Source organism: Miniopterus schreibersii (genome assembly GCF_964146895.1).
Source record: "Miniopterus schreibersii genome assembly, chromosome: 2".
Classification (NCBI taxonomy): Eukaryota; Metazoa; Chordata; class Mammalia; order Chiroptera; family Miniopteridae; genus Miniopterus; species Miniopterus schreibersii.
Genome location: NC_138102.1, coordinates 52,138,806 through 52,161,320, shown reverse-complemented (window position 1 = coordinate 52,161,320; position 22,515 = coordinate 52,138,806). Strand labels below are relative to the sequence as shown.

Sequence of the window (22,515 nt, the reverse complement as noted above, 5' to 3'; positions counted from 1 at the left end):
CCTCACCTGGTATGGGGGTAATGTGAATCATAAATTTTCCTATACATTCATAGTAGAATTTGCTTTTATTAGACAACAAAAGTTAATACTTTCATGGCAATAAAGGAATGTAACACCGGAGTTAAAAGTGGAGTGTAAAATGAGTGGCTAGAGGTGACCTAGGGGACTCACTTGTTCTTGGAGTTGATTCCCTTTCTCCTAATGAATCCTTTTCACCAGTCTCTGTTCACCAAATTCTGTATTCTACACTATTTATTCTGAGATCTTTTAAGGTGTATATTTGTCCACAATTTATTTTTAAAATGTGTATTTGTTAACAGTGACTCAGATTTTTATATTCCTACTTAAATAAACAAAATTTATATTGGTTAAAAAAAAAGAAAGACAGAAAAAAATAAAAGAAAGCACCTCACCTGGCATGCTATTGTTGTTCCAAAATCGTGATGTTAAGGACTAAAAGATTTATTACTTATAGTAAAACTTCATATGGACTTTGCTGAGCATGGGCTCAGAAGTTTGGAAGGACATGTGAGATTTCTAGTTCAATGTTCTCCTAAATTGCATCGTTAGGAACATCAGGGTTTTGACAACATTTTTGTTGATGCTAATATATTATTTTTCCTCCTTTGAGGAGAAGTAATTAGTAATTGTGTATCTGTGTAAGATATTATAAGGGTTAAGAAAATAATCCAATAGTAGTTCCTCAGCCCTCATCTTCCCCTCTCACGGCATTTTTGACCGTCTGCTCCCTCGATCTTGCTTTTCTTCCCTCCACCACAGCTCTCATCATGCTGGATGGTTCTTTACTTCTTGACCCTTATGTGTTGGGTTCAATCCTTATCTACACTTATTTGTTAGGTGATCTCGTGTTAGCTTTACAACTTTCCTTTCATCTCTATGGTGATAAGTCCCTAGATCACTGATTTTCAACCAGTGTGCTGCAAGGTTTAAAACATTCAATACCAGACTATTTAGTCAGGGGCACTGACCTCTTTTCCCTTAGATTGTCAAATAAAAAAAATAACAACAGCCAACACAATAGCTGTCCAGTGTGAATGAATCAAAATTATACCTATTTTTTTTTTGTCAGGTTGGCAAAAATATATTTTTGGTGTGCTGCAGAATTTTAGTAATTAGTTTTTGTGCGCCATGAGATGAAAACGGTTGAAAATTGCTGCCCTAGATTATATCTCCCACCTAGATCTCTAGCTTGAACATCTTAACTGTATGTCTAATGGTCAATTACTTCACCTTTCTACTTTGTCTATTAAGTGTCTCAAACTTAAAATATCTGAAACCAAAACCCACTGTTTCCATTGCTGCTGCTACCTAGCATTGTCATCTACAGAAGTAAAATTATGCGTAAGCCTCTAATTGACTTACCCTGTATCCTCTCCCCAGCACATCTGATAGAAGCGAATGTCCTAACTCCATGCAGTACACAGAACATACATAATGGATATGAAATTCAGGACTTGTCTGTTTCTGGGGTGCAGTCTCACAGGGGACTTACATGCGTGAGTCTCAGTTGTGAAATCAGTTTTATGTAATAGTAACCATATTCCATACAGTCGAAAAGAAGAATTACAGAATGAGTCTGTGGTTGAGAGAGTTTGAAATAAAACCCACCCTTCAGCTTCTACAACAGCACTTTTCAGCTCATTATTTAAGTGGAACTGGGTGCTGGCGTCTTCGAATGCGTATGTTTTTTTCCTTTCCCTTTAAGTGAAACTTAGCTATTTTTAGTAGTGTGTGGGAGGGGTGTGAAATTTAATGACAAGTTATTTTTAACATGAGGATACTTACTCATTTGTCATGTTTGGAATAAGCATTATGTTTCGAGGGCAAAAACTGTTGAATTTCCAAGAGTTTTTTTCTCACATAGTTAAGCACAGAAATCATCACGATTATCTATTTGTGATCACTGACTATCTCCAGATGTGATCACTGATCATCTCCAGATGTGGTGTTATTTTCTCAAGTGTCATTTTTTTACACTTTCCACAATCAGGTAGAGCTGTGTTTTGTATGAAAGGCAGATTAAAATCTAAGAGTTATGTGTCTAACACGAATGGAAGATTGTCAGTTAGAATACAGGTTCATTTTTAGGGATGGAGGTGGGAGGAAAGGAAGAATTTCCAATTTTTTTTTTTTAATGCATCTTGCTTTTTGAGAGAAAGGAAGAATAAGTTCAGTTTTCTAAGAATTCATCTTTAGCTCCTTTTATTCCCACATCTCTTCTTTAGTTTATTTGATAGTCACTAGAGAAAGGTGGTAGTATTTGCTCTATTTTAAATAATGCAATGGATGGGCTTCATTATTAGAAAAGTAGAACTTATGTTAATAGAGAAAGGAGCAGTTACCTAATATAGTCCTACTGTTCTTCTTTGATTTCTGCATTTGGAATAAAAACAGGCCTTTTTCTCAGAGACAGTAAGTAGTGTTAGAAATTTTCACACAGTTTCTCTTAAAATTCCACTTAGGATCCTTAGGGTTGCTCAGGATTCCTCCTTTCCGCCCATTTGGAGGCAGACTGTCTTGTCTCGTATATAAAGATGGTGCCGCCGCTGTCCTGAGGAGGACGTCTGCTTTGGATTCTCAGGAGTCCCCTGCTGCCACACATACGCCTCCACCCTTACTCCATACATATCTGGCAGATTTAAAGCAGATGCTGTCCACACACTTTTTCTACTTGCGATTGCTTATGAAATCATGATTCAGGACCCCATTTATTAAAGTTGTTTTTCAAGTTGTGAACAGGTGGCCAGACTTCATAAGCAACAACTGGAGGGTAGAGGTTACTTAGTGGTTTGGAGAGGGACCAAGTAACTTGTGAGCCCAGCTTCTCTAACTTCAACCCTTTTCCCAAGAGGCAACCTTCAGTTCAGCTGATGCCACCCAGGGCAGGGCAGGGCAGGGCAGGGCTAGAACTAACTCTAGAAGGGGTGGGTCCCTAGGAACAATCCACTCCTTACTCTGGGAAGTAATGTCAGGAAGGAGATGCCTGGGAACATAATCACCTAGTGAGTTGCATTTTTTTCTGAGAATAAAGGTGGAGGCTTATTCTGGGTCAAGGAAAAGGGACTCCAGGGACTGTAGGATTAGGACTAGAAAGAAGGATGACTGTGTGGCAGGGAGGAGACTGGGTGGGGTAGCAAGCTATACTTGGATTGCTTATACTTGGATTGCTTATAACATTCCAGATTCCTTGTTAGCCAGGGAGGCTTGAGGTGGTGGCAGGTGGAACCAAACTTCTCATGGTACCTGGGGCAAAAATACTCCTACTCTAGGAGAAATTCCAGCCTGAGTTTTTAATCATGTCACATGATGGTTTGATAAGATAACTGTGTTTGATCTTTACAGAAGTTGGTTTGGACAAGTTGGGAGCTGGGATTTGAGAAGGAAAGATGCTTTTGGAGTACAGAGATTTCAGTTCTTAGGGGATTATGATATTGGGGCAGGACATGAGAAAATTGGGCCTTGCAGAGTTGCAAATGAGGAAGTTGATACTTTGAAGGGAAAAAGGTGTATTGAGTATGGGGGTATAAAAAGAGAAGTGGGGTTCTCTTTCAAACTATGAAGCTTTACCTTATTTGGGGGGAGATATCCTCTATTTCTCTCTATCTTTGATCTCCTGGACTGGCTCAGTGAGTGCCTTTAGGTAACTTGTACATGAACATCTGAAAGTGTGGCTGCTCTTAGCCAGACCTGTGGTTGACTCCTAGAATACAGCCACGGGTCAGGTATGGTCCCAGCTCTCTGCAGTCCACCAGAGGAGACTCTAGGAAAGTCGGTGCTGGGTGCAAACATGTGGGCCCTGGGTTAGCTCTTCGATAAATAGAAGGTACTTGGAAGTATTTTTGATGAGGCCCTAGAACACAACTGGCTATACCAAACTACAGTGAAACTATAATCCCATCCTTTAACACTTTGTTCCCCGGCTGTGCTCTCAGGTATGAAGGAGGTAGATTTTGGCTATGCAGGCACAATCCCCGCCCCCCGCGCCTTATATTTTGACCTTTTGGGAAATTTAAGGGTGTTGGCCAAGGAGAAGTCCATAGGAGACAAAGGATGGGTGAGGCAGACTGGCCTGGTGCCAACATGGATGTTTGGTTAGTGACAGTACTATGCCACCAGTTTGCCTTGCCCTTTGCTTGTCTTTATTCTAGAGATAATTTCTTGTTCAAAGCCTTCCATGACAAGAGGGCAAGGAAAGCATACTATGAAAGTGTCTTGAACTATGCTTCACAGAGATGTCTCTCCAGGGGAGAATACTTACTTTGTGTTGGGAAACTGGGCTGTCTTCTGGCTACTTCCCTTCCTCCATGCTATTGTTTGAGATGGATAATTGGAGGATAGTCTTGAAATGTCTCCTTTACTCGATCCCCCCCGGGTTAAGCACTTTTTAAAGTTCTCATGTAAGCCCAGTAAGACTGGTATGTTGTTTCCAGATGAGACTTTGGAAACAAGGAGTTAAATAACACGACGAAGTTCTCACAGCTAATCAGAGTGGATCCAGAATTCACACCCAGGAAGTCTGACCCCAGAGTCTGCCCTCTTAGCCAAGCTGTCTTCTCAGGAAAGGGCCTGGCATGGGAGCCAGGGCATCTACATGGATTCTATTTCTCTGGTCCTTTGGTTAGCAGTGGTACTTCTTCATTGATAACTGGTACTTGTATTCTAAAATAGTTTTGAATAAAGAAAGGATCAGACCTAGAGCTTCATGGTCCTAAGTATACCTGACAGCTGTTAGGATAAGATGGATGTGTTTATTGATGGGCCCACTTGAGAGGTGGTGGCTCTTTTCTTTCTGACCTGTGACAGACAGTTCTCAGGTCTGTGATGGGCATGTATCTTCTGGCCCTTTGTCAGGTAGTAAAGAAATCACCAGAGCTATTCCATTAACAGAGTAGAAGATTATATCTGTTATACTTGCTATTTCTTGGATATCAAACACAATATTTAAAAATTAGTGTATGTAAAGTATAGCATAGGGAATATAGTCAATAATATTGTAATAATTATGTATGGTGCCAGGTGTGTACTTGAAATATCAGGGGGATTGCTTTGGAAATTATATGATTGTCTAACCACTATGCTGTATAGCTGGAACTAATATAAAATAATATTGAATGTCAACTGTAATTGAAAAACTAAAAAGTAAAAATTAGTGTATGATATACAGAGAAGGCTAGCAACTTATTCAACATAGTCATTCTTTCAAACTGTTAATGTTTCACCTCTGCACCTTTTAATGTTAAATTTGGGTTTCAAGGCAGGCTTGCATTCTTTGGCCTCTGTCTTTCAGAAGTCTTCTGGGAAGTGTTTTTATTGTAGAGACTGGCACTTAATCTTTGTACTCAGTGCTTTGAAGTTGGTCTTTGTTTCTGTATCTGTGCCCTTTGTTTTTGGGTTACTGATGTATGATTGTAAAGAATTACCTTTTATTATGATTTTCAAGATAGTAGCTTAAAAAAGAAGCCCAATTATGAATATCAATACAATTTGAGTCAAAATTGGATATGTTTTAATAAGCTAATCCAATTCAACTGTTCTTTGACAACATATAGATATTTTTAGGAATTTCCTGAGCTTTTATTATTTCAGGCTTTCTCTTCCTAAATTTCATTTCTCTAAATTAAATAAATGTAGTCAGTATTTGAGAGCATCTGTGTGCCATGCACTGTGCTAGACATTTTAAATATTTCTATGTGCTTGCCACATGGTAGGCCCTGTCTTAAATACACTTGGGATATAGCAGTAAACAAAACCACAAAAATTCTTTTAGATTCTGGTGGAAAAGTGACAGATAATAAATGAATGCCTGCGGTAGATGGTTATAAACACAAAAATAAAGCAGCAGTGAGAGAAGGGAATGTCAGGCAGGCTTGGCTGCAGTTTTAAATGCTGGGGCCTGGCGTGCCTTTGCCAGGAAGCCTTTGTGGGTAGCTTGGTGAATAAGATGGACCCTGTCCTCACAGAGCTTAGTGGGAAAAACTGCTTCCCGATGAGCACCTGCCATGAGGGTAGGGGCTCTGCTAAGTGACTGTGTACATTTCCTCCTAATCTGTTGAACTAGAGGATCTTACGGCCAGTTTCTCCAGAAGGGAACTGAAGCTTTGAGAATCAAGTAAATTGCCAAGACAAATATGGCTGGTGGGACCTAGATCTGATCCAAAGCCCATGCACTTAAACATGGTGTTTTTGCTAAGTCAGCTCTCGAAATATTTGTTACGGAGGAGTTAGCCAACTTTGGAGATAAGGCTACCTTAATTTTGGTTGTGATGGGTTGGGCAGTAACTTGGCTGACTCAGGAGAGTCTTGTGTTGTTACCATCAGCCTCCTCTCTGCCCTTGTGCCTTTTCTATTTAAAAGGCCTTGGGCTTGTGCCCTGGCCACAGGAGGCAGGGGAGCTGCCTGGTTACCAATTTCCATGCAGCGGGTTGTGTTTGTTGTGTGTCAGAGAGTGGCCTCTCATGACTCCAGCAAATCATTGACTACTTGAATTTCTGGCACTGCATTTCAGTGATAGGACACTAATTTGGCTGGCCTATGTATCATTATGCTCAAGAGCACATTATAAATGCCCATATTTAGAAGGGAATGTAAAGTGAGGAAAGGTTATAGTGCCAAGTTCACTGATTATTGTGCCTGTTTATGACAGAATAGGCCATACCTTGTATTTACAGCGATTGTGTTGACATCATAAAAAGCAAATAGTAAATGAGTGTGTTAGATTAGAGACCTTTCTACAGGGCTGTGGGAAGTCTGGGGTTCAAGAGAGCTCTGTGGTTCCTTCTGCCCTCAGTGTGCTTATGATAACATTCAACACAAAGAATCCCACTTTTAATAGGGTAGTGATTTTTCAGCCTAGTATGTCCTTTGCATTGAGCATTGCTTGTTCTTTTGTGCTTTGGCTAATTTAATATCTGAGGTATGTATATTGGTCATTCATCTAAAAAAGAAGCTATATATTTCACAACTCTATGTGCTATATTTCATTGTTAGTTTCTAGTGATTTTTGCTCCCATTGACTACTTCCAAAATTAAATGTTAATTTTTACAAGGTGGTTTTCTTTTTTTATTCAAGAGATAAACTATGATTTGAGCACTTGGGCTGTGAAATTCTATTTATTTACATACAGAAAGTTTGCATATTATAAGTGTACAATTCAAAAGCTTTAGAGATGAACACACTTGGGTAGTCAGCTTCAAGATCAAAATACAAGAAATTATCAGTGTCCTAGAAACCCCCAGATTTTTTCAATCGCTTCCCCTATCTCCCCCCACAAGGGTAATCACTATCCTGACTTCTAACGTCCTGTTTCTGTTTTGCCTGTTTTTGTACATGGTATGAATGATTGATAATAATCTGTATACTCTCTGTGTCTGGATTATTTTGTTTCCCATTTGTGAGGTTGAACCATAGGGCTGCATGTGGTTGCAGTTTGTTTATTCTAATTATTATATAGTATTTTACTATGTGGCTATTCCATAATTTATTCATTCTACTGTTAAAGAAATATGTTAGCTTCCAGTTTATTTTATTATAAGTGGTGCTTCTATAAATGTCATATATGACTTAAGGTGAACATACATAGGCATTTCTGTTGGGTATATGCCTAGGAGAGGAATTACTGGGTCATAGAATATGCATATATTCAGCTTGAATAGATACTACTTAGTGGGTTAAAAGTTAGAGTAGTTGTACCAATTTCTATTTTCACAGTAGTGTGAGAGCTTGTAAATTTTATTTTTGATATGCTGTTTTGGGGGTAGATGGGAGATGCAATGTTTTTCTTAGGTTCATTTCAGTTCAAGTTTGTTTTATGGAAAGGAATGGTCATAGCTGTCTCACTGATTCTTTGAAAGGTAAATATGTGTGCTCATTTTCCTACCCCTTTCTTTCTGTCTGTGTCTTCTATGTGTTCTATATATATCTTACAAATAACATGTGTATGTATGTTTTATCTTACAAATATACTACTTACAGACTCTTAGACTGAAAAACCACCTTAGAAGTCATCCAGCTCAGGTTTCTAGAGTCTCTCTGAATTCACGATGATCCTGCTTGAGTGTCTCTAAAGACCGAAAGCACATTATTTTAGGGCAACCTAAATCCCTTTTATTAATTAACTTGTGCTGTTGCTTCTTCAACATTGTGGTGACATCTGCCTATTTTTCTTTTCTCCTAAATGTCATGTCGTTTTATAGGTAAGGGGGAAAACCCCGATGATTCTTGTAATAGAGCAAAATCTCTTTAGGGGTGATTCACTGCTATTTTTTAAACTTTACTTCTCGACATCTGCAGAGTCTTGGTCTCTGAGCAGTTTGCTCCCAGGAACTAGAGTGAAAAAGCCCATGTGGACAATAGAAAAGAGAACTCAGTGCATAACTGCTTTTTTCCCTCTCCTGTTTCCTGATTTTTTTTCCTTCCATGAGCACATATTTTCCCTTTTGATAGGGTTTTTAAACATTGTTTAAAATAAATACAAAAAATGCTACTCTTGCTGGTGTGGCTCAGTTGGTTGAGCAGTGTCCCATGCACCAAGAGGTTCCAGGTTCGATTCCTGGTCAGGGCACATCCCCAGGTTTCGGGCCCTATCACCAACAGGGGGAGTGACTTTTCTCTCTCATATCAATGTTTCTCACTCTCTCTTCCTCTCCTTTCCTTTCTCTACAAAAATCAATTAAAAACATATTTAAAAAAATACAAAAGATGCAAATGTATTTTTAGAAACCAAATTGTAATGAATGAAATGAGAAAAATACAGCCTTTTTATAGAAACTGATCATTGTATTTCATGAAATAAGTGAATATAGAAAATTTTTTCTGATGGATAGCATGTAGTCTGAGGTTTATGAACTTCCAAGTGGTATTAATATTCATAGAACTTTAGAATAAAAATGAGCTTCAGTTAATAATTAATAATTTAAAGTTCTTAGATATTAATAGATATTTTTTCTTTTTTCTTTACAGGCAAGAAGAGACTGATAGGAGAGTGAAAAATGTAAGATACATTTAATGGAATATTATAGATGGTTTTTTACTTGCTCTGTAATAAGGCCGGGGATCTAAAAATATCTGATATACTCTGTATCTTTTTTCTAATGAAATTTTTGCTAGAAACCAACCAGTCACAAACTCTAAATATGTTAAAATATGATTAAAACATATTTTCTGACTTCATGGTAATAAAAGGACAGTTTAAACTTAGAAAGTGGTTCCTTACATGTTAGTAATGTGGAGAAGGCAAATAAATGCACATTAGGATTTTTAGGGGAGTAAGTCAGAAACCACCAAATCAGACTTTAAGGAAAAGCACTGAATGTTTAAGAACTTCAGGTAATTGTTCTGTGTGGGCTTGTATAGCATCTATAATATTCTATATGCATTAGAAGAATTTCCAGTGTGACAGCATATTAAAAACATAAGAGCTCCATATCCTTAAGAAAGCTGAGAATTATTGATTTTAAGTGTCCATTTTCTGAATTTGATGTTGGAAAAATATTGATTGCTTTAAAAGTTTAATGTGTTTTCCTCTTATAATTTTACCCCCTCTTTATATGTACTAGTAGAATGTATTAAATACCTGTTGGGATCTGGGCTTTTGGTCTGAGAACGTGCCCAGAGACAGAAATCTAGGAAGAGTAAATAACATTTTTTTTTTTTTAAGGATTTCTCCCTTTATTTTTTATTTTATTTATTTTTTATTTTTATTTTTTTAAAATATATCTTTATTGATTTCAGAGAGGAAAGGAGAGGGAGAGAGCTCGAGAGAAACATCAATGATGAGTCATTGATCGAGCCCGCAACCCGGGCATGTGCCCTCACCAGGAATCGAACCCCGATCGCCTGGATCCTAGGTCAACGCTCAACCACTGAGCCACGCCTGGCCGGGCTAAATAACATTTTTAATGACGCTTCTCCTTCCCATAATTTAAAAGAAAATCTACTTTCAGCCATAGATAGATATGCTCTTCGATCTAGAGTGCTGCCTGCACTTGAGCTTGCAGTTAGTTGCTATAAATAGACTGATCTTTTTGTTTTGTGGAATTTTTTTGAAAGGTTTTGATAACATTGTACTGGCTGGGAAGAAAAGCACAAAGTAACCCCTACTATAATGGCCCATATCTGAATTTGAAAGCATTTGAGAATCTTTTGGGACAAGCTCTGACTAAGGTAAGGAAACTACCTCTGTATGAGATGACTACTGTAACTAGTCATCTCTTCCTTCCCTCCGCTCTTCTGTTTTCCTTCCACTTCATTCTTCTCCTTCTCTGTAGGGAATATGGAAACTGACCATCTTTGCTCTGGTCTAGATTAGGCTGGGTAGAGAGGATTGTTGGCGGGCTTTGTGTGCCACTACCAGGGAGTGAGTGAGTCTATTTCAGAGCAGTTTCTAGGGCATAGGCTATAGGTTTAGGTATTTATCTCTTAATTCTAGGTTACTCGATGGCATAGTCATTCGTTTCCATTCTTAGACACTTTGTATACCTTAACTCTATGTTCATTATGAATTCAACTTGCAGTAGAAAAGTTCTTCAGGGCTATTAAAATATATGGAAGCAACTCAATTTTTTATCTTAATGTCTTGGATGATTTCCTCTAATGCCTATGCTTCAATATCTCCTCAATTCTGCATACTGCTTCTGTTTCCTAAATGCAGTCACATGAACTGGTGAATGCAGTCACGTGAACTAAACATGACTGTAGTTCTGCCAAATCTTCATTTATCAGATCCAAATGGGAAAGTTAACTTCTCTTAGGGGATATTTAATCTAGGGGAATTTGCAATGCTCAGGAGAAAATATGTAGTCAAAATAATATATCACCATCTAATTAATTATAGTTGCTCTATGGGTTTTTATGATGATTAAATGATACTATGCCAATAGGCATTTTATCGCTAGTCTCTAACACATTGTAAGGATGTAATAAGTGTTAGTTATCTTGGATGGAAGATAGAAATTTTAGACCAGGATGAAATGATCACCTGGCCTTACATTTTCCCTGATCTTTAGTTTTGCCTTAGTTCAATCTCATACATTAAAGAAAGATAGGATTATATAGTCTAGAAGATTTAGGTCTTTCTTTTAGATTTTCAATATTTTTGAATTGTAAAGAGTTTGTAGCATTCTATTCAAATTCCTTGAAGCAGGTTAATTCCGATAATATTTGAGATACTATCATACACAAGCATTGTACCAGGTGTTGGAAAAACCCTTACACAAGGCAAATGATCCATCCTCATGGAGGACAATTGTCTGTTGGAGACAGATAAGCAGATAAGTCACTGCAGCAGAGGAGGGAAAGGCTGATGGAGGAATGTCCAGGGGACTTTGGGCACCATCACAGCTTTGCCTTACTTATGTCAGCTAAGAAACCATCCAGTTAAAAACAGTATGGGACTTTGCCTCCTGTATTAGTGTTGTCTTAACAGCCCTGGTCCTATTTATGGCAGTCTGACTCAGGCTGAATAATCCTGGTGCAGTGTTTGTCCTGGGAGTGCTTTATTAAAGGCTATTTCCTGTCACCAGTGTGAAATCAAAGTAGGTAAAAAATTTTTGATTGTTAAAAACCGTAGGTGTGGTTTTATTCCATTATCATAGAGTGGGGATAGCCATGAGAGGTGTGTGAATCTATGATCTGCTTTTCGTCTATTCTGTTAAAATAAAAACCACTGTGTTCATCAAACTTTCTAACTTAAGTAGATAATGCTTAGTTGGCCAATCCAAGATATCAGTTGAAAAAAAATACTTCGGATAAGCTGTTGCACTCTAGTCACCCTGTAAGTGGGAGGTGACTCAGGTGACTTGTCAGAGTGAAGTCCTACATGACCAGGCACCAGGGCCAGACTCAGGTTCTTTTATAACAATGGTGGCCTGTTATAAATAACTAACATGTATGAGGTCAAAAGTCATCTCACTGTGTATTGAGGACCCTATGGCTGCAACAGTATGCCTAAGAAACCTGGATCAAAAGATTTACTTAAAAATTTTACTATTTTTATGGTTTGAGACATACCTAGATGGTACCAGCATTAGGCCTAGCTTCCCCATTTGCTTGGAAATAGGGTACAAGGTAGGTGCTTGCATTTTCATGACAGGACATCAACCAGTTTGTCTGGCATCCAAAGCATATAAAAATCTCCCATAAACCTACTAGACCTTAGTGATTCTTCAAACACTTGCCAAAAAATTCAATGAGGAATTGACAAATCCAGCCGTAGCCAAAAGTATGCCCGAGAAAGCTGCTGATTATTCGTTGTAAACATTATTTTGTCAACTTTTTCATAGTGAGAATGTTCATAATTAAAAATGGAAAGAATACAACAAATATATACCATCTGACTCAATTATTAAAAATTTCCCATATTGACTTTATCTGTTTATGTATCTATTCATCCACCTGTTTTATTTAATCATTTCAAAGTAAATTGAAGAGATCTTACCCCTAAATACTCAGTGTGCATGTCTTAAGAGTAAGATTTTTTTTTTGTATATGGAGATTCTTCCATATAGCCACAATGTCTATTATACTTAAGAAAATTCATAAATATTCCCCATTATCTGATGCCCAGTCCATATTCAAATCTTCCCAATTATCTCCCAATTCTGCTTCATAGCTTTTTTATGTGAATCGTGATTTAATTGAGGTTCACATATTACATTTGGTGGTTGGGAATCTCTAGGTTCTTTAAACTATCTCTGTTTTAATAAAGTCATCTGAAGGTAACATCCCTGATTTTTAGTATAACAGTTACATTCACCATATTAAATAATTAGAGTTTAGCTATTCATTGATTATTACTCTGTGTCATGACTGTGCGAAAGGACTTATAAGTTTTACTTAAATCCTAATTTTAAGAAGTCCAGCTGTATTTTACTATTTACTTTCATAGAGGAATATTAGTTAAAAACACTTATTTTGAGTAAGTCTGTATGATTTACAAACCTATGGTTAGTGACATTTGCCATATTTCTGTATATCTCTTACATGAGCCAAACAAATATTTTGTTTGGGTCCAGGGAAAATATTTTGTACGTGGGCAACCAAGTCTGCTTTTCTTGGTTCAGATCTAGGTTTCATAATCAGTGAAAATAAATAAATTGTGTGACATGTATACCTGTTGTAGTTGCCTCTCTCTTTTTTAAACTTTTTGTTAAAGAGCTTGACTGTTATGTTTTTGTTTTGTTTTGTTTTGTTTACTATATATCACCTGAAATATTTGCTGAAGGTAGGCTGAGTATAATTAATTAGTTTACCTTCTTTTGGATATCAATGTCAAGGCTGATTTTTCTTCGACTCCATTCGTACTTATTGCCAGATAACTCTAAATAATTATTGATTTTAGTATATTTAATTAGTAGCTTTTCTTATTAAAATGTTCCCCCTTCCTTATTTTTATATAGGCTATACTACTTTATTAAATGATATTGAACACTTCCTTATTGTTACATGAGGACCAACTCTTAGTTGTGGGAAAACATTTATTTTCTGATTTAAAAAAAAAAAATCAGATTTTTTTGATTAAAAGGGAAACCTCATTGCCTCACGTGTGAAATGAAGCACAACTTGAGCTATGCAAACAAACAAGTAACGACTGATTACAGTTTTGGAATTTTATGCTAACTTACTATTCTTTAAAACAATTCCTTTAGGCTCTTGAAGACTCCAGCTGCCTGAAAAGAAGCGGCAGGGACAGTGGTTACGGTGATATCTGGTGCGCTGACCGGGGAGAGCTTCCCGTCGCTCCAGGCAGCCACAGGAGAGAAGATTCATTTGAAAGCTTGGACTCACTGGGGTCTAGGTCATTCACAAGCTGCTCCTCTGACATCACGCTGAGGGGTGGACGTGAGGGTGAGCTGCAGTTTATTTATATTTTACATGTTGAAAGAAAGTTGGGAATGGGAGCGAGTAGAAAAAGGCAGTGAGCCCGCCCGTGCGGCGCGGTTGAGCGTTGTCCCAGCACAGAGAGGCCGCTGGGTCCATTCCCTGTCGGGGCACATGCCCGGGTGGTGGGTTCGATTCCCAGTAGGGGCATGCAGGAGGCAGCTGATCAGTGTTTCTCTTTCATTGATGTTTCTCTCTCCCCCTCTCCATTCCTCTCTCTCTAAAATCAATAAAAACATTTTAAAAATGAGGTGAAAACTGTTGAGGCAAAAATTTCACTAAGAAGTGGATTTTCATAGAGACTTAAGTATAATTTTTTTTTTTTTTTTAATTTTTCCTCCCTCACTGTATCACCACTAGAGGGGTGATGGTTTCACTTTTTTTTCTTCCCGTTTTTAGAGAAGACAAGAAGAGGCAGTTAACCGTGATCTGTTTTATCAGTGATAATGTATTTTGATTCTTTCCTCTCTAGATTCAGGTTTAATAATCTTTGTCAGTGAGGCCTATTATGTATATCTAGACATAAAAAAAATTCTAAAAAGTCTGTCCTAGTTCCTAAGTTAATTTCTTTCTTCCCTTCTCTTACTTCTTGAGAAAAAAAATATTTCTCAAGAAAACAGAACAGGAAAAACATCTTTTTAATGCTTTCTAAGAGAAGAAATGAATGATATCTATCATGATATAATATGATGCTAAAGTTTGGTTAAGTAACAATATGAGCATGGTGTTAGAAAACACCTTTTGATTCTGTCAGGGTCAGAGCTAATCCAGGGCAGAGTAAGTATGTAAGGAACATGTTAATGGAAGTCATTCTGTTTTGGGGAGGAACCTTCTTTCAAAACACCAATATCATGGTCGAATCAATCATTTAAATCCAAGTCTTACTACTGTGGCTGTTGGTTGGTCTGAGAAATTTCTAACTGTATTCCTCTAGCAATTCATATTTGACTAGATTGGAACCACCAGTCAAGTTGCTTCAAACATTTCTGTGCTTCTACCATTAACATGAAAAAAATTGAGAGTTTGTGCTAGATTGTTAGGAATTTTACTTGTTCGTTTTGATTATTTTTTTAATATTAAGCAATTTTTCTAACATTTTTATTATAAAAAATTTTCAAACATCATCAAAGTTTGGAAGAATTTTACAGTGAACACACATGTACCCACCACCTAATTCTATCATACCATTTTCCTATGCCTGCTTCACCACATGCCTATGCCTATCTCTCTGTGCATTAATTTATCCATGTTTTTTTTTTTGAGGTGGTTCAGAATACATTACACTTGTACTATAAATACTTCAGCATGCACATCAGTAACTGGAATTCAATCTTTATTTATTCTTATGTAAATGTATGTAAATGAAATGTACAATGAATTTGTTTTTCAAAACTAAAAACCAGCAGATTGTTAAGCATGGTCACAGAAAAATTCTTTAGCTTTCAGAGTAATGGCAGTTAAAAATTATCAGTAAAAAACATGAATAGCTATGGAAGAGTTAACCTTTATAATTACTGCTGCACTTGTTGGCTGTTTGCTATTTAGATGTGACACTTTTATAGTCTAGATGACTATTAGAATAGTTTAAGGACATGAATCTGATTTATAATTTATCTAAGTAGATTAAAGCTGTGAAAACAGGCTGAAATTCTGAACTCATTATATTACTTTGTCCTGACTGAAAAAGCTAAAACATTTAAATTTTTTAAAGTTTAAATTTTTACCTGTCCAACATACAATAAAAGGGAGAAAGACTGAGGCATTGTGGGAATATGCAGACTTGAGACAATTCAAATGCAGTGGTCCTGTGGGGTGGAATAGTCTTCTCAGATACTCATTGGACTGGGTGCCTGGACACCTGACCAAAAGCAGTGGGCCACTGTCACACTGCTTCCTGATTTTGGGAAAGGAGTTACAGACCTTGTTTAAAGAGTATGGAAGTAAACACTTGGTAATTATAACTAAGATGTAATAAAAAAGCCTGGGGCTACTAGGATGATAAGCTCTTTTTTGTGATTAGTGTATTAAAATTCTGCTACCCACCAAGTTATAGTCCAAAATTGATTGTCGCCGCAACTTAGGATAATGTTTTTAGGTTAACAGAATTGCCAAGTCAAATTCCTTAAGTTTATATGAAACCTCCTATAGCAAGAATAGTCGCCTCCTCTATAGGGCACTGTACTAGACTCAAAAATTAAAAAAATTAATTTTAAAAATTCACATAATGTACAACATGATGACTACAGTTAAAACTTATTGTGGTAGTCATTTCAAAATACATGTAAGTCAAATCATACTGTACACCTTAAACACATACACTGTTGTATATCAATTATACCTCAATAAAAATGGGGAGAAAATTCCAGAGTAGAACAATCTTTTTGTGTGTTTAAGATTTTACATGTACACATTTTGCCAAGAAATAAAGACATTTCTAAAAAATGTACTGTTTATGTAGGAGGTGGTAAAAACAAACGAAGCACCGGATTATTGACTATAAATCCTCCTGGTGAGAGCGGCTTAAATTTCTCCCATTTCTCTGTGGCTCTCCTTTACCCTGTGCAGATCTCATGGTCACGTAGCTGGATGTGAAACTACTTCCTGTAGGCCATTCCCAGTGTTATTTACTGTAGATTCCTGCCAGGCACGAGGGAGGAGACCAGTGCCTTTAGCTCAGGTTAACCCTGCAGGCGCTCTGCACAGCCAGCCTCAGAGAGCCCTGGGGGGAAGCAAGCCGCATTAGCAAACTTTCTTACAAATACATAGAGGCAGGAAGGAAAAAAGTGCAGGAAAGGGAGACAGCTTGGTTTGGATCTGTAGTAGTGTTCTGTGCCTCTTTGTCTTTCAAAGAGCACATTTTTTTATTTTTAAGAGAACGGATTGCCTTTGTATCATTCTGACCTTGAGGTGTATCAAGGTCTATTCTTTTGAATTTGTGTTTAAAGGACTTTATATCAAAAATATAATTGCCATGGCCACCCTTAGAAAAAACTTGACGCCTGTGTTCTCATTTAGGTATGAGACTTGACATTCCTTTGGGACTTGAGAAGTCATCTGGTCCAGTCTCATATCTAATGTGTGATTCTTGCTGATAGGGATCTCCGAAGGCTCTACCAACCCCCTCTAAGACCTCTCGTACTTTTTGCCTCTTTTTCTATGTCTCCCCTTACTTCTTGCCTCACAGAAATTTTACATGGCTGCATGCTTTATTTTAAATACCTGTCTCCCTAGAATTACCTTTATATCTTATTTTAAGTATCTTTTATCGACATGTATTATTAGGTTTTCTTGCCATGGATTCCATTAGCAGGGTCCAGTTGTACACTGGGACTTTTTCTGCTTCGAGTGTGCCACAGTGAAAGAATGTACCGCACTCGCCTCCAGTATGCAGAGCAAGTTCCTCCGAATGGATCTTATCACAACTTCATGACAAATTCTAAAAATATTCCCCGCAGTTAGCTGTAGGGAAAGGCGAAGCAGGCATGCTGTGTGGGTTTCGGCGAGACGAATAATCTGGAGAGGAAAGCCAATTCTTGTGCCTTTTTTCACAGGTTGCGAAAGTGACACAGATTCTGAATTTACATTCAAAATGCAGGATTATAACAAAGATGATATGTCCTATCGAAGGATTTCGGCCATTGAACCAAAGTCTGCTTTACCATTCAATCGTTTCTTACCCAACAAAAGTAGACAGCCATCCTACGTGCCGGCGCCCTTGAGGAAGAAGAGGCCGGACAGAAACGAGGACAACAGAAGAAGCTGGGCAAGCCCCGTGTACACAGAGGCAGACGGGCCGTTTCCAAGGTACTGGGATGCGATCTGGTGACTGCCTTTGAAAACTTCCTGAGCTTGTGAATTTGCTAGGATAGTTCAGTGTGGTAAAAGGAATGGTTCTTAAACTGTGTTTCATAGATAATGTTTTAAACTTCATTGATGAAAACGTTTTCCCCTATCTTTTTAGTCATACGTATCTGTTTCTTCCTTTAAAACTGTCAGCGTATGATTTACTGGTTCTTTTCTTAGATGCCTGCCTGTTAGCCCTATTGGTCTCTTTCAGCTTACCGGGTGACTTACGTTATTTCTTGTGAGCTCAGCGGTGCTGTTCTCCCCCCCCCCCCCCCCCCGTGCTGATTGGTCTCAGTGGACACTGAAATAATCCTTTAATTTCTTATCAAGTTAGCAGAGCAGAGTGCGACTTTTCAAAGCCAGCTTCCTCTCAGGAGGAGGCATACGGTTGTGAAAGTGGATCGGACCCCGAGGATGAGTGGAGGCTGCCTGATGTAGTTTTGGATGACTTAGCCAACCTTAGATTCCAAGTGGAAAAGAGGCCGGAGAGTTTCATCTCGAAAACTCTCTCTCCTAACTCTTGTTCACAAATATTTTCTCCTGCCCACCCAGTAGCTTCCGGGGTATACGAACTGACAGGGTCAGAAAAATTTCTCCTGGGACCAAATGTCTATTCTGTTGATTTCAGTACATAAACTAACACCCCAAATTATTTACAGTTTGTCTCTTTTAACACCTGTTATTATCGTTGGCCCTCATGGATCAAGCTCTTCTCTGATTAAAACGAGATGCTGTGACAATGCCTTAACTTCGTTCTAGGAGCTGTAACGATGAGAATGGAAACTAATTTGCTTCATTCACAGTGGTGTAAGCTCTGAGCCAGAAAGCATGCCTTTTGTGTTCTGTGTCACAAGCTGATCATACGGTATCTTAACTGGTTGGATGTTTTGAACAGTAACGAGAGGAGGACTTGGGGCGCAAACGTGGAGAACTGGACAACTTCAACCTCCTTTTGTTACTTGGAGGAAGACGAAGAGAAGACAAGCGTCCCCAACATTGTCAAGGATGATCTTTATGTGCGAAAGCTAAGTCCCATCATGCCAAACCCAGGGAACACTTTTGACCAGTTTCTTCCCAAATGTTGGATCCCAGAAGATGTGAACTGGAAAAGAATAAAAAGGGAAACTTACAAACCATGGTATAAGGAGTTTCAGGGATTCAGGTTCGTCTTTACACCTGTTTCTGTCAGTCCAGTGTTCACTCAGTGCCCTGGCTGGGTGTGTTCTTTGTGTGCTTTTTAAAAAAAAGCCAGATTTATTTCGCTCCAACATCTACAGAATCTCTATAATTGGGGAGAAAAAAAAAAGCCATTTAAATGTAAACTTTGGGATCTGCATCTTAACAAGTCTTCTTCTATACATAGTTGTAGCTTGACTCTATTTAGTTATATTTTTCTTTTTCCCTCTCCTTCCTTTCTCTGTCTTGTTCCACAGTAGAATGAACCCAGACTTTGAAGATAATGATTCAGGCTCTGACAGAAGCTCTACCATTTTTAGTAGGATGCAGAAAGCAGAGCGTAGGCTAGACAGCACCTGCCAAAGACGGTCACTCTTGATGGAACTAGCTACCAAGAGGGCCAGGAGCACATGGGATGCCCATGCAGCCAGGAGAACCAGTGGCGCTTCGGACGAGCCCAGGTGTACCTGCCTGCATGAGCCTTCCTGCTTTGAGGCTGGCATGCAACACCCGTGCCAGCTTCTGCGGCTACATTAACCTCTGTCCAGGATGTGTTGAATCATGAAGCTGTACTCAATATTTAGTATAAAAGCATAATGTATAACATATTGCTTTCGTGCAGGCATGTACGCTTGGAAGTCTGTAGGATTAACTGTTCTTCATTAGCATAATAATGTATAAGATAATGTAGAGTTACATGTGGCATAGTCAGTTCTTTTGGAAAACCATTTCTAAAAGGCCTTTGGGAAAGTAGACCTAGTTTTACAGTTGTGCTATGTGTGGAGATACTACAGAAAGGACATAACTTTCAGATGGACGCTACGACAGGCAAGTCTGGTGGGAAAATGCAAAGAAAAGAGGCATCAGGGTCTTTTATATAGCTTTAGAGCATTTTATTTTTTATTTATTAAATATATCTTTATTGATTTCAGGGAGAGGGAGAGAGAAAGATAGAAACATCAATGATGAGCGAATCATTGATCGGCTGCCTCCTGCATGCCCCCTCCTGGGGATCGAGTCTGCAACCCAGGCATGTGCCCTGACCGGGAATTGAACCATGATTTCCTAGATCATAGGTCAATGCTCAACTGCTAAGCTATTGCTGGCCGGGCCATTTTAGTTTCTAAATGTCTGTTTCCTGCCAGTGTCTACTGCATACAGTGCTTCATGTATTAAAACTTTCCAAGATCATTGCTGCTTCTCTAGGTTGGGAATGAGGTCACCCCTGGCCAGTGTGGCCCAGTTGGTTGGGAGTCATCCCATGCACCGAAAGGTTGCTGGTTCAATTCCCAGTCAGGGCACACGCCTGGGTTGTGGGCTCGATCCCTGGTAGGGGATGTGCAAGACGAAGCTAATCCATATTTTGCTCTCACATCGATATTTCTTTCTCTCCTCCCTTCCTCTCTCTCTAAAAACCAATAACAATATTTTTTTTAAAAAAAAGAGAGAATGAGGTCATTGTGGCTCATGGAATGAGGAAGAGGTGAGAGCGAGTGTTGTGGTGTATCTCAGGGAGGTGTCCTCTATCTAGTTCTAGCCCCATCACTCGGCCTACTTGGTGCCCACCTTCCCTGAGATGTACACTCTGCTCTTGTTTCTTTAAGTGGTATCCAGGGAAGTCACAAGTGATGATGGCATTAAATACTTGTGTTTCTTCCACACAAGAGTCCCTCCCATGCCCCCTAAAATAAAACAATAATGGCTAGTTGGTCTGCTACCTAATTATCTGTTCTCCTTAATAAACTTAATAAGATTCTCCCTTCCTTTTTCTTTTCTGTGCTTCAGTCCGTTTTTATTACTTCAGGCCCTCCAAACATATTCTGATGACATCTTATCTTCTGAAACAAATATCAAAATCGATCCCACTGCTGGCCCAAGGCTCATAACTCGCAGGAAGAACCTATCTTATGCACCAGGGTATAGAAGAGGGGACCTTGAGATGTCAGCCCTCGATCCTGACTTAGAGAATGATGATTTCTTTGTCAGAAAGACTGGGGCTTTCCATGCCAATCCGTGTGTCCTCCAGGCTTTTGAAGACTTCAGAAGGTTTTCTGAGCGAGATGATCCTGTAGAGCGAGATATTGTTCTGCAATGCAGAGAAGGTGAACTTGTACTTCCAGACCTAGAGAAAGATGATATGATTGTTCGCCGAATTCCAGCGCAGAAGAAAGAGGTGCCTCTGTCGGGGGCCCCAGATAGATACCAACCAGTCCCTTTCCCAGAACCCTGGATGCTCCCTCCAGAAATTCAAGCCAAGTTTCTCTGTGTACTTGAAAGGACATGCCCATCCAAAGAAAAAAGTAATAGCTGTAGAGTGTTAGTTCCTTCATATCGGCAGAAGAAAGATGACATGTTGACTCGTAAGATCCAGTCCTGGAGCCTGGGAACCCCTGTGCCTCCCATCAGTTTCACCCCTGGCCCCTGCAGTGAGGCAGACCTACAGAAGTGGGAGGCCATCCGGGAGGCCAGCAGGCTTAGGCACAGGAAACGGCTGATGGTTGAGAGGTTAGAGTGTGTTTCTGCAAGGATTTTGCTTGTAATGAATAGATGGTCTTGTGTTAACTTTTCCTGTGTGAGAAAGTGGCATCATATTGTCCGACTGCATGTCATGAGCCATTTTGAAGCATTCTCTAAAAATTTATTTTGCTTTGAGAAACCATTGCACATTTTGTGGAAAAAGTGCAATTCCATATTTGCAGGTCTCTGAATTGCCTACTTGAGGCCTGCTTAAGAAGGTTTGTACACAGTCCTTGCCTTTGGCCTTAAGGAAGACTGGGGTACTATTCCAAAACATGGTGTTTCATGAAAATATTTTCCAATTACATTTATAGACTTTTATTCTCAATGCCCAGGCGTTTCTGAAACAGTCTGGTTATAGTTTGGTTGTATGTGTTTCTCATTTTAGAGTGTGTGTCTTTTGTGTAAAAATTTCCCTTAAAATATGGCATTGCAAATTTTATTTAACTTGATTTTGATTTTTTGTTTTTGACCTAGGTTTCTTGGACTATGAGTGTGTGACTTTCTAAATTTATAGTTTTAAAGTTCAGTGCAAACTTTATTAAAATGCATGAATATTATTTGCTGTCTGCTAAATTTTACTTGTATGTAATTATGGCCATTTTTATAATAATGGACACATTTATGTGTTGTGCAACTTGATGTTTGATGAATGTTCGGTTTGTTGAACTTTGGGATGGGCAAATGTGATTAGGTTGAATAAAATTAGTAGATGCAAATCTAACTTTTTTATTAGTTCCTGGCAACAGAAAGCTTTTTGTTTTAGATTTGTTAGTTCAAGCTAAGTCAGGAAACACTTTATCTTGCTTCACATGAATTCCTTGAGATAGGAGATCAATGAGAATTTGAGACATGATCAAGAATGTGACTGGAGAAGCAACCTTTTGAGATTTGTCCATCTCGTGTTAGACTATTTAAGTTAAAAACGTTGAACATTTAAAAAAAATAACACACTGGAAGAAATGACTTTTAATTTTTGGTTTTCTGATTTCTTAGACTCTTTCAAAAGATTTATGGTGAGAATGGGTAAGTTTTGTGGTTTGCAGTGAAAAAGAAAACTGCATATTGTTTGTCCTTTG

The 22,515-nt window shown here is 38.5% G+C and overlaps 1 protein-coding gene across 30 annotated transcripts in view; it reads left to right on the top strand.

Annotated features, from left to right (window-relative positions):
* Window positions 1-22,515, top strand: part of LMO7 (LIM domain 7) — a gene marked incomplete at its 5' end in the record, with an annotated part of 204,614 nt that overhangs the window by 134,500 nt on the left and 47,599 nt on the right. For 13 of the 30 annotated variants that reach the window (XM_081130641.1, XM_081130622.1, XM_081130616.1 and 10 more), the window contains 8 exons: window positions 8,981-9,011; window positions 10,070-10,183; window positions 13,666-13,864; window positions 17,449-17,701; window positions 18,639-18,905; window positions 19,177-19,380; window positions 20,705-21,424; window positions 22,433-22,462. In XM_081130641.1, coding sequence (XP_080986767.1) covers window positions 8,981-9,011; window positions 10,070-10,183; window positions 13,666-13,864; window positions 17,449-17,701; window positions 18,639-18,905; window positions 19,177-19,380; window positions 20,705-21,424; window positions 22,433-22,462 — 1,818 coding nt within the window. The remainder of the gene's footprint in view (window positions 1-8,980; window positions 9,012-10,069; window positions 10,184-13,665; window positions 13,865-17,448; window positions 17,702-18,638; window positions 18,906-19,176; window positions 19,381-20,704; window positions 21,425-22,432; window positions 22,463-22,515) is intronic. The other 17 variants (XM_081130619.1, XM_081130618.1, XM_081130636.1 and 14 more) reach the window with 3 other exon arrangements.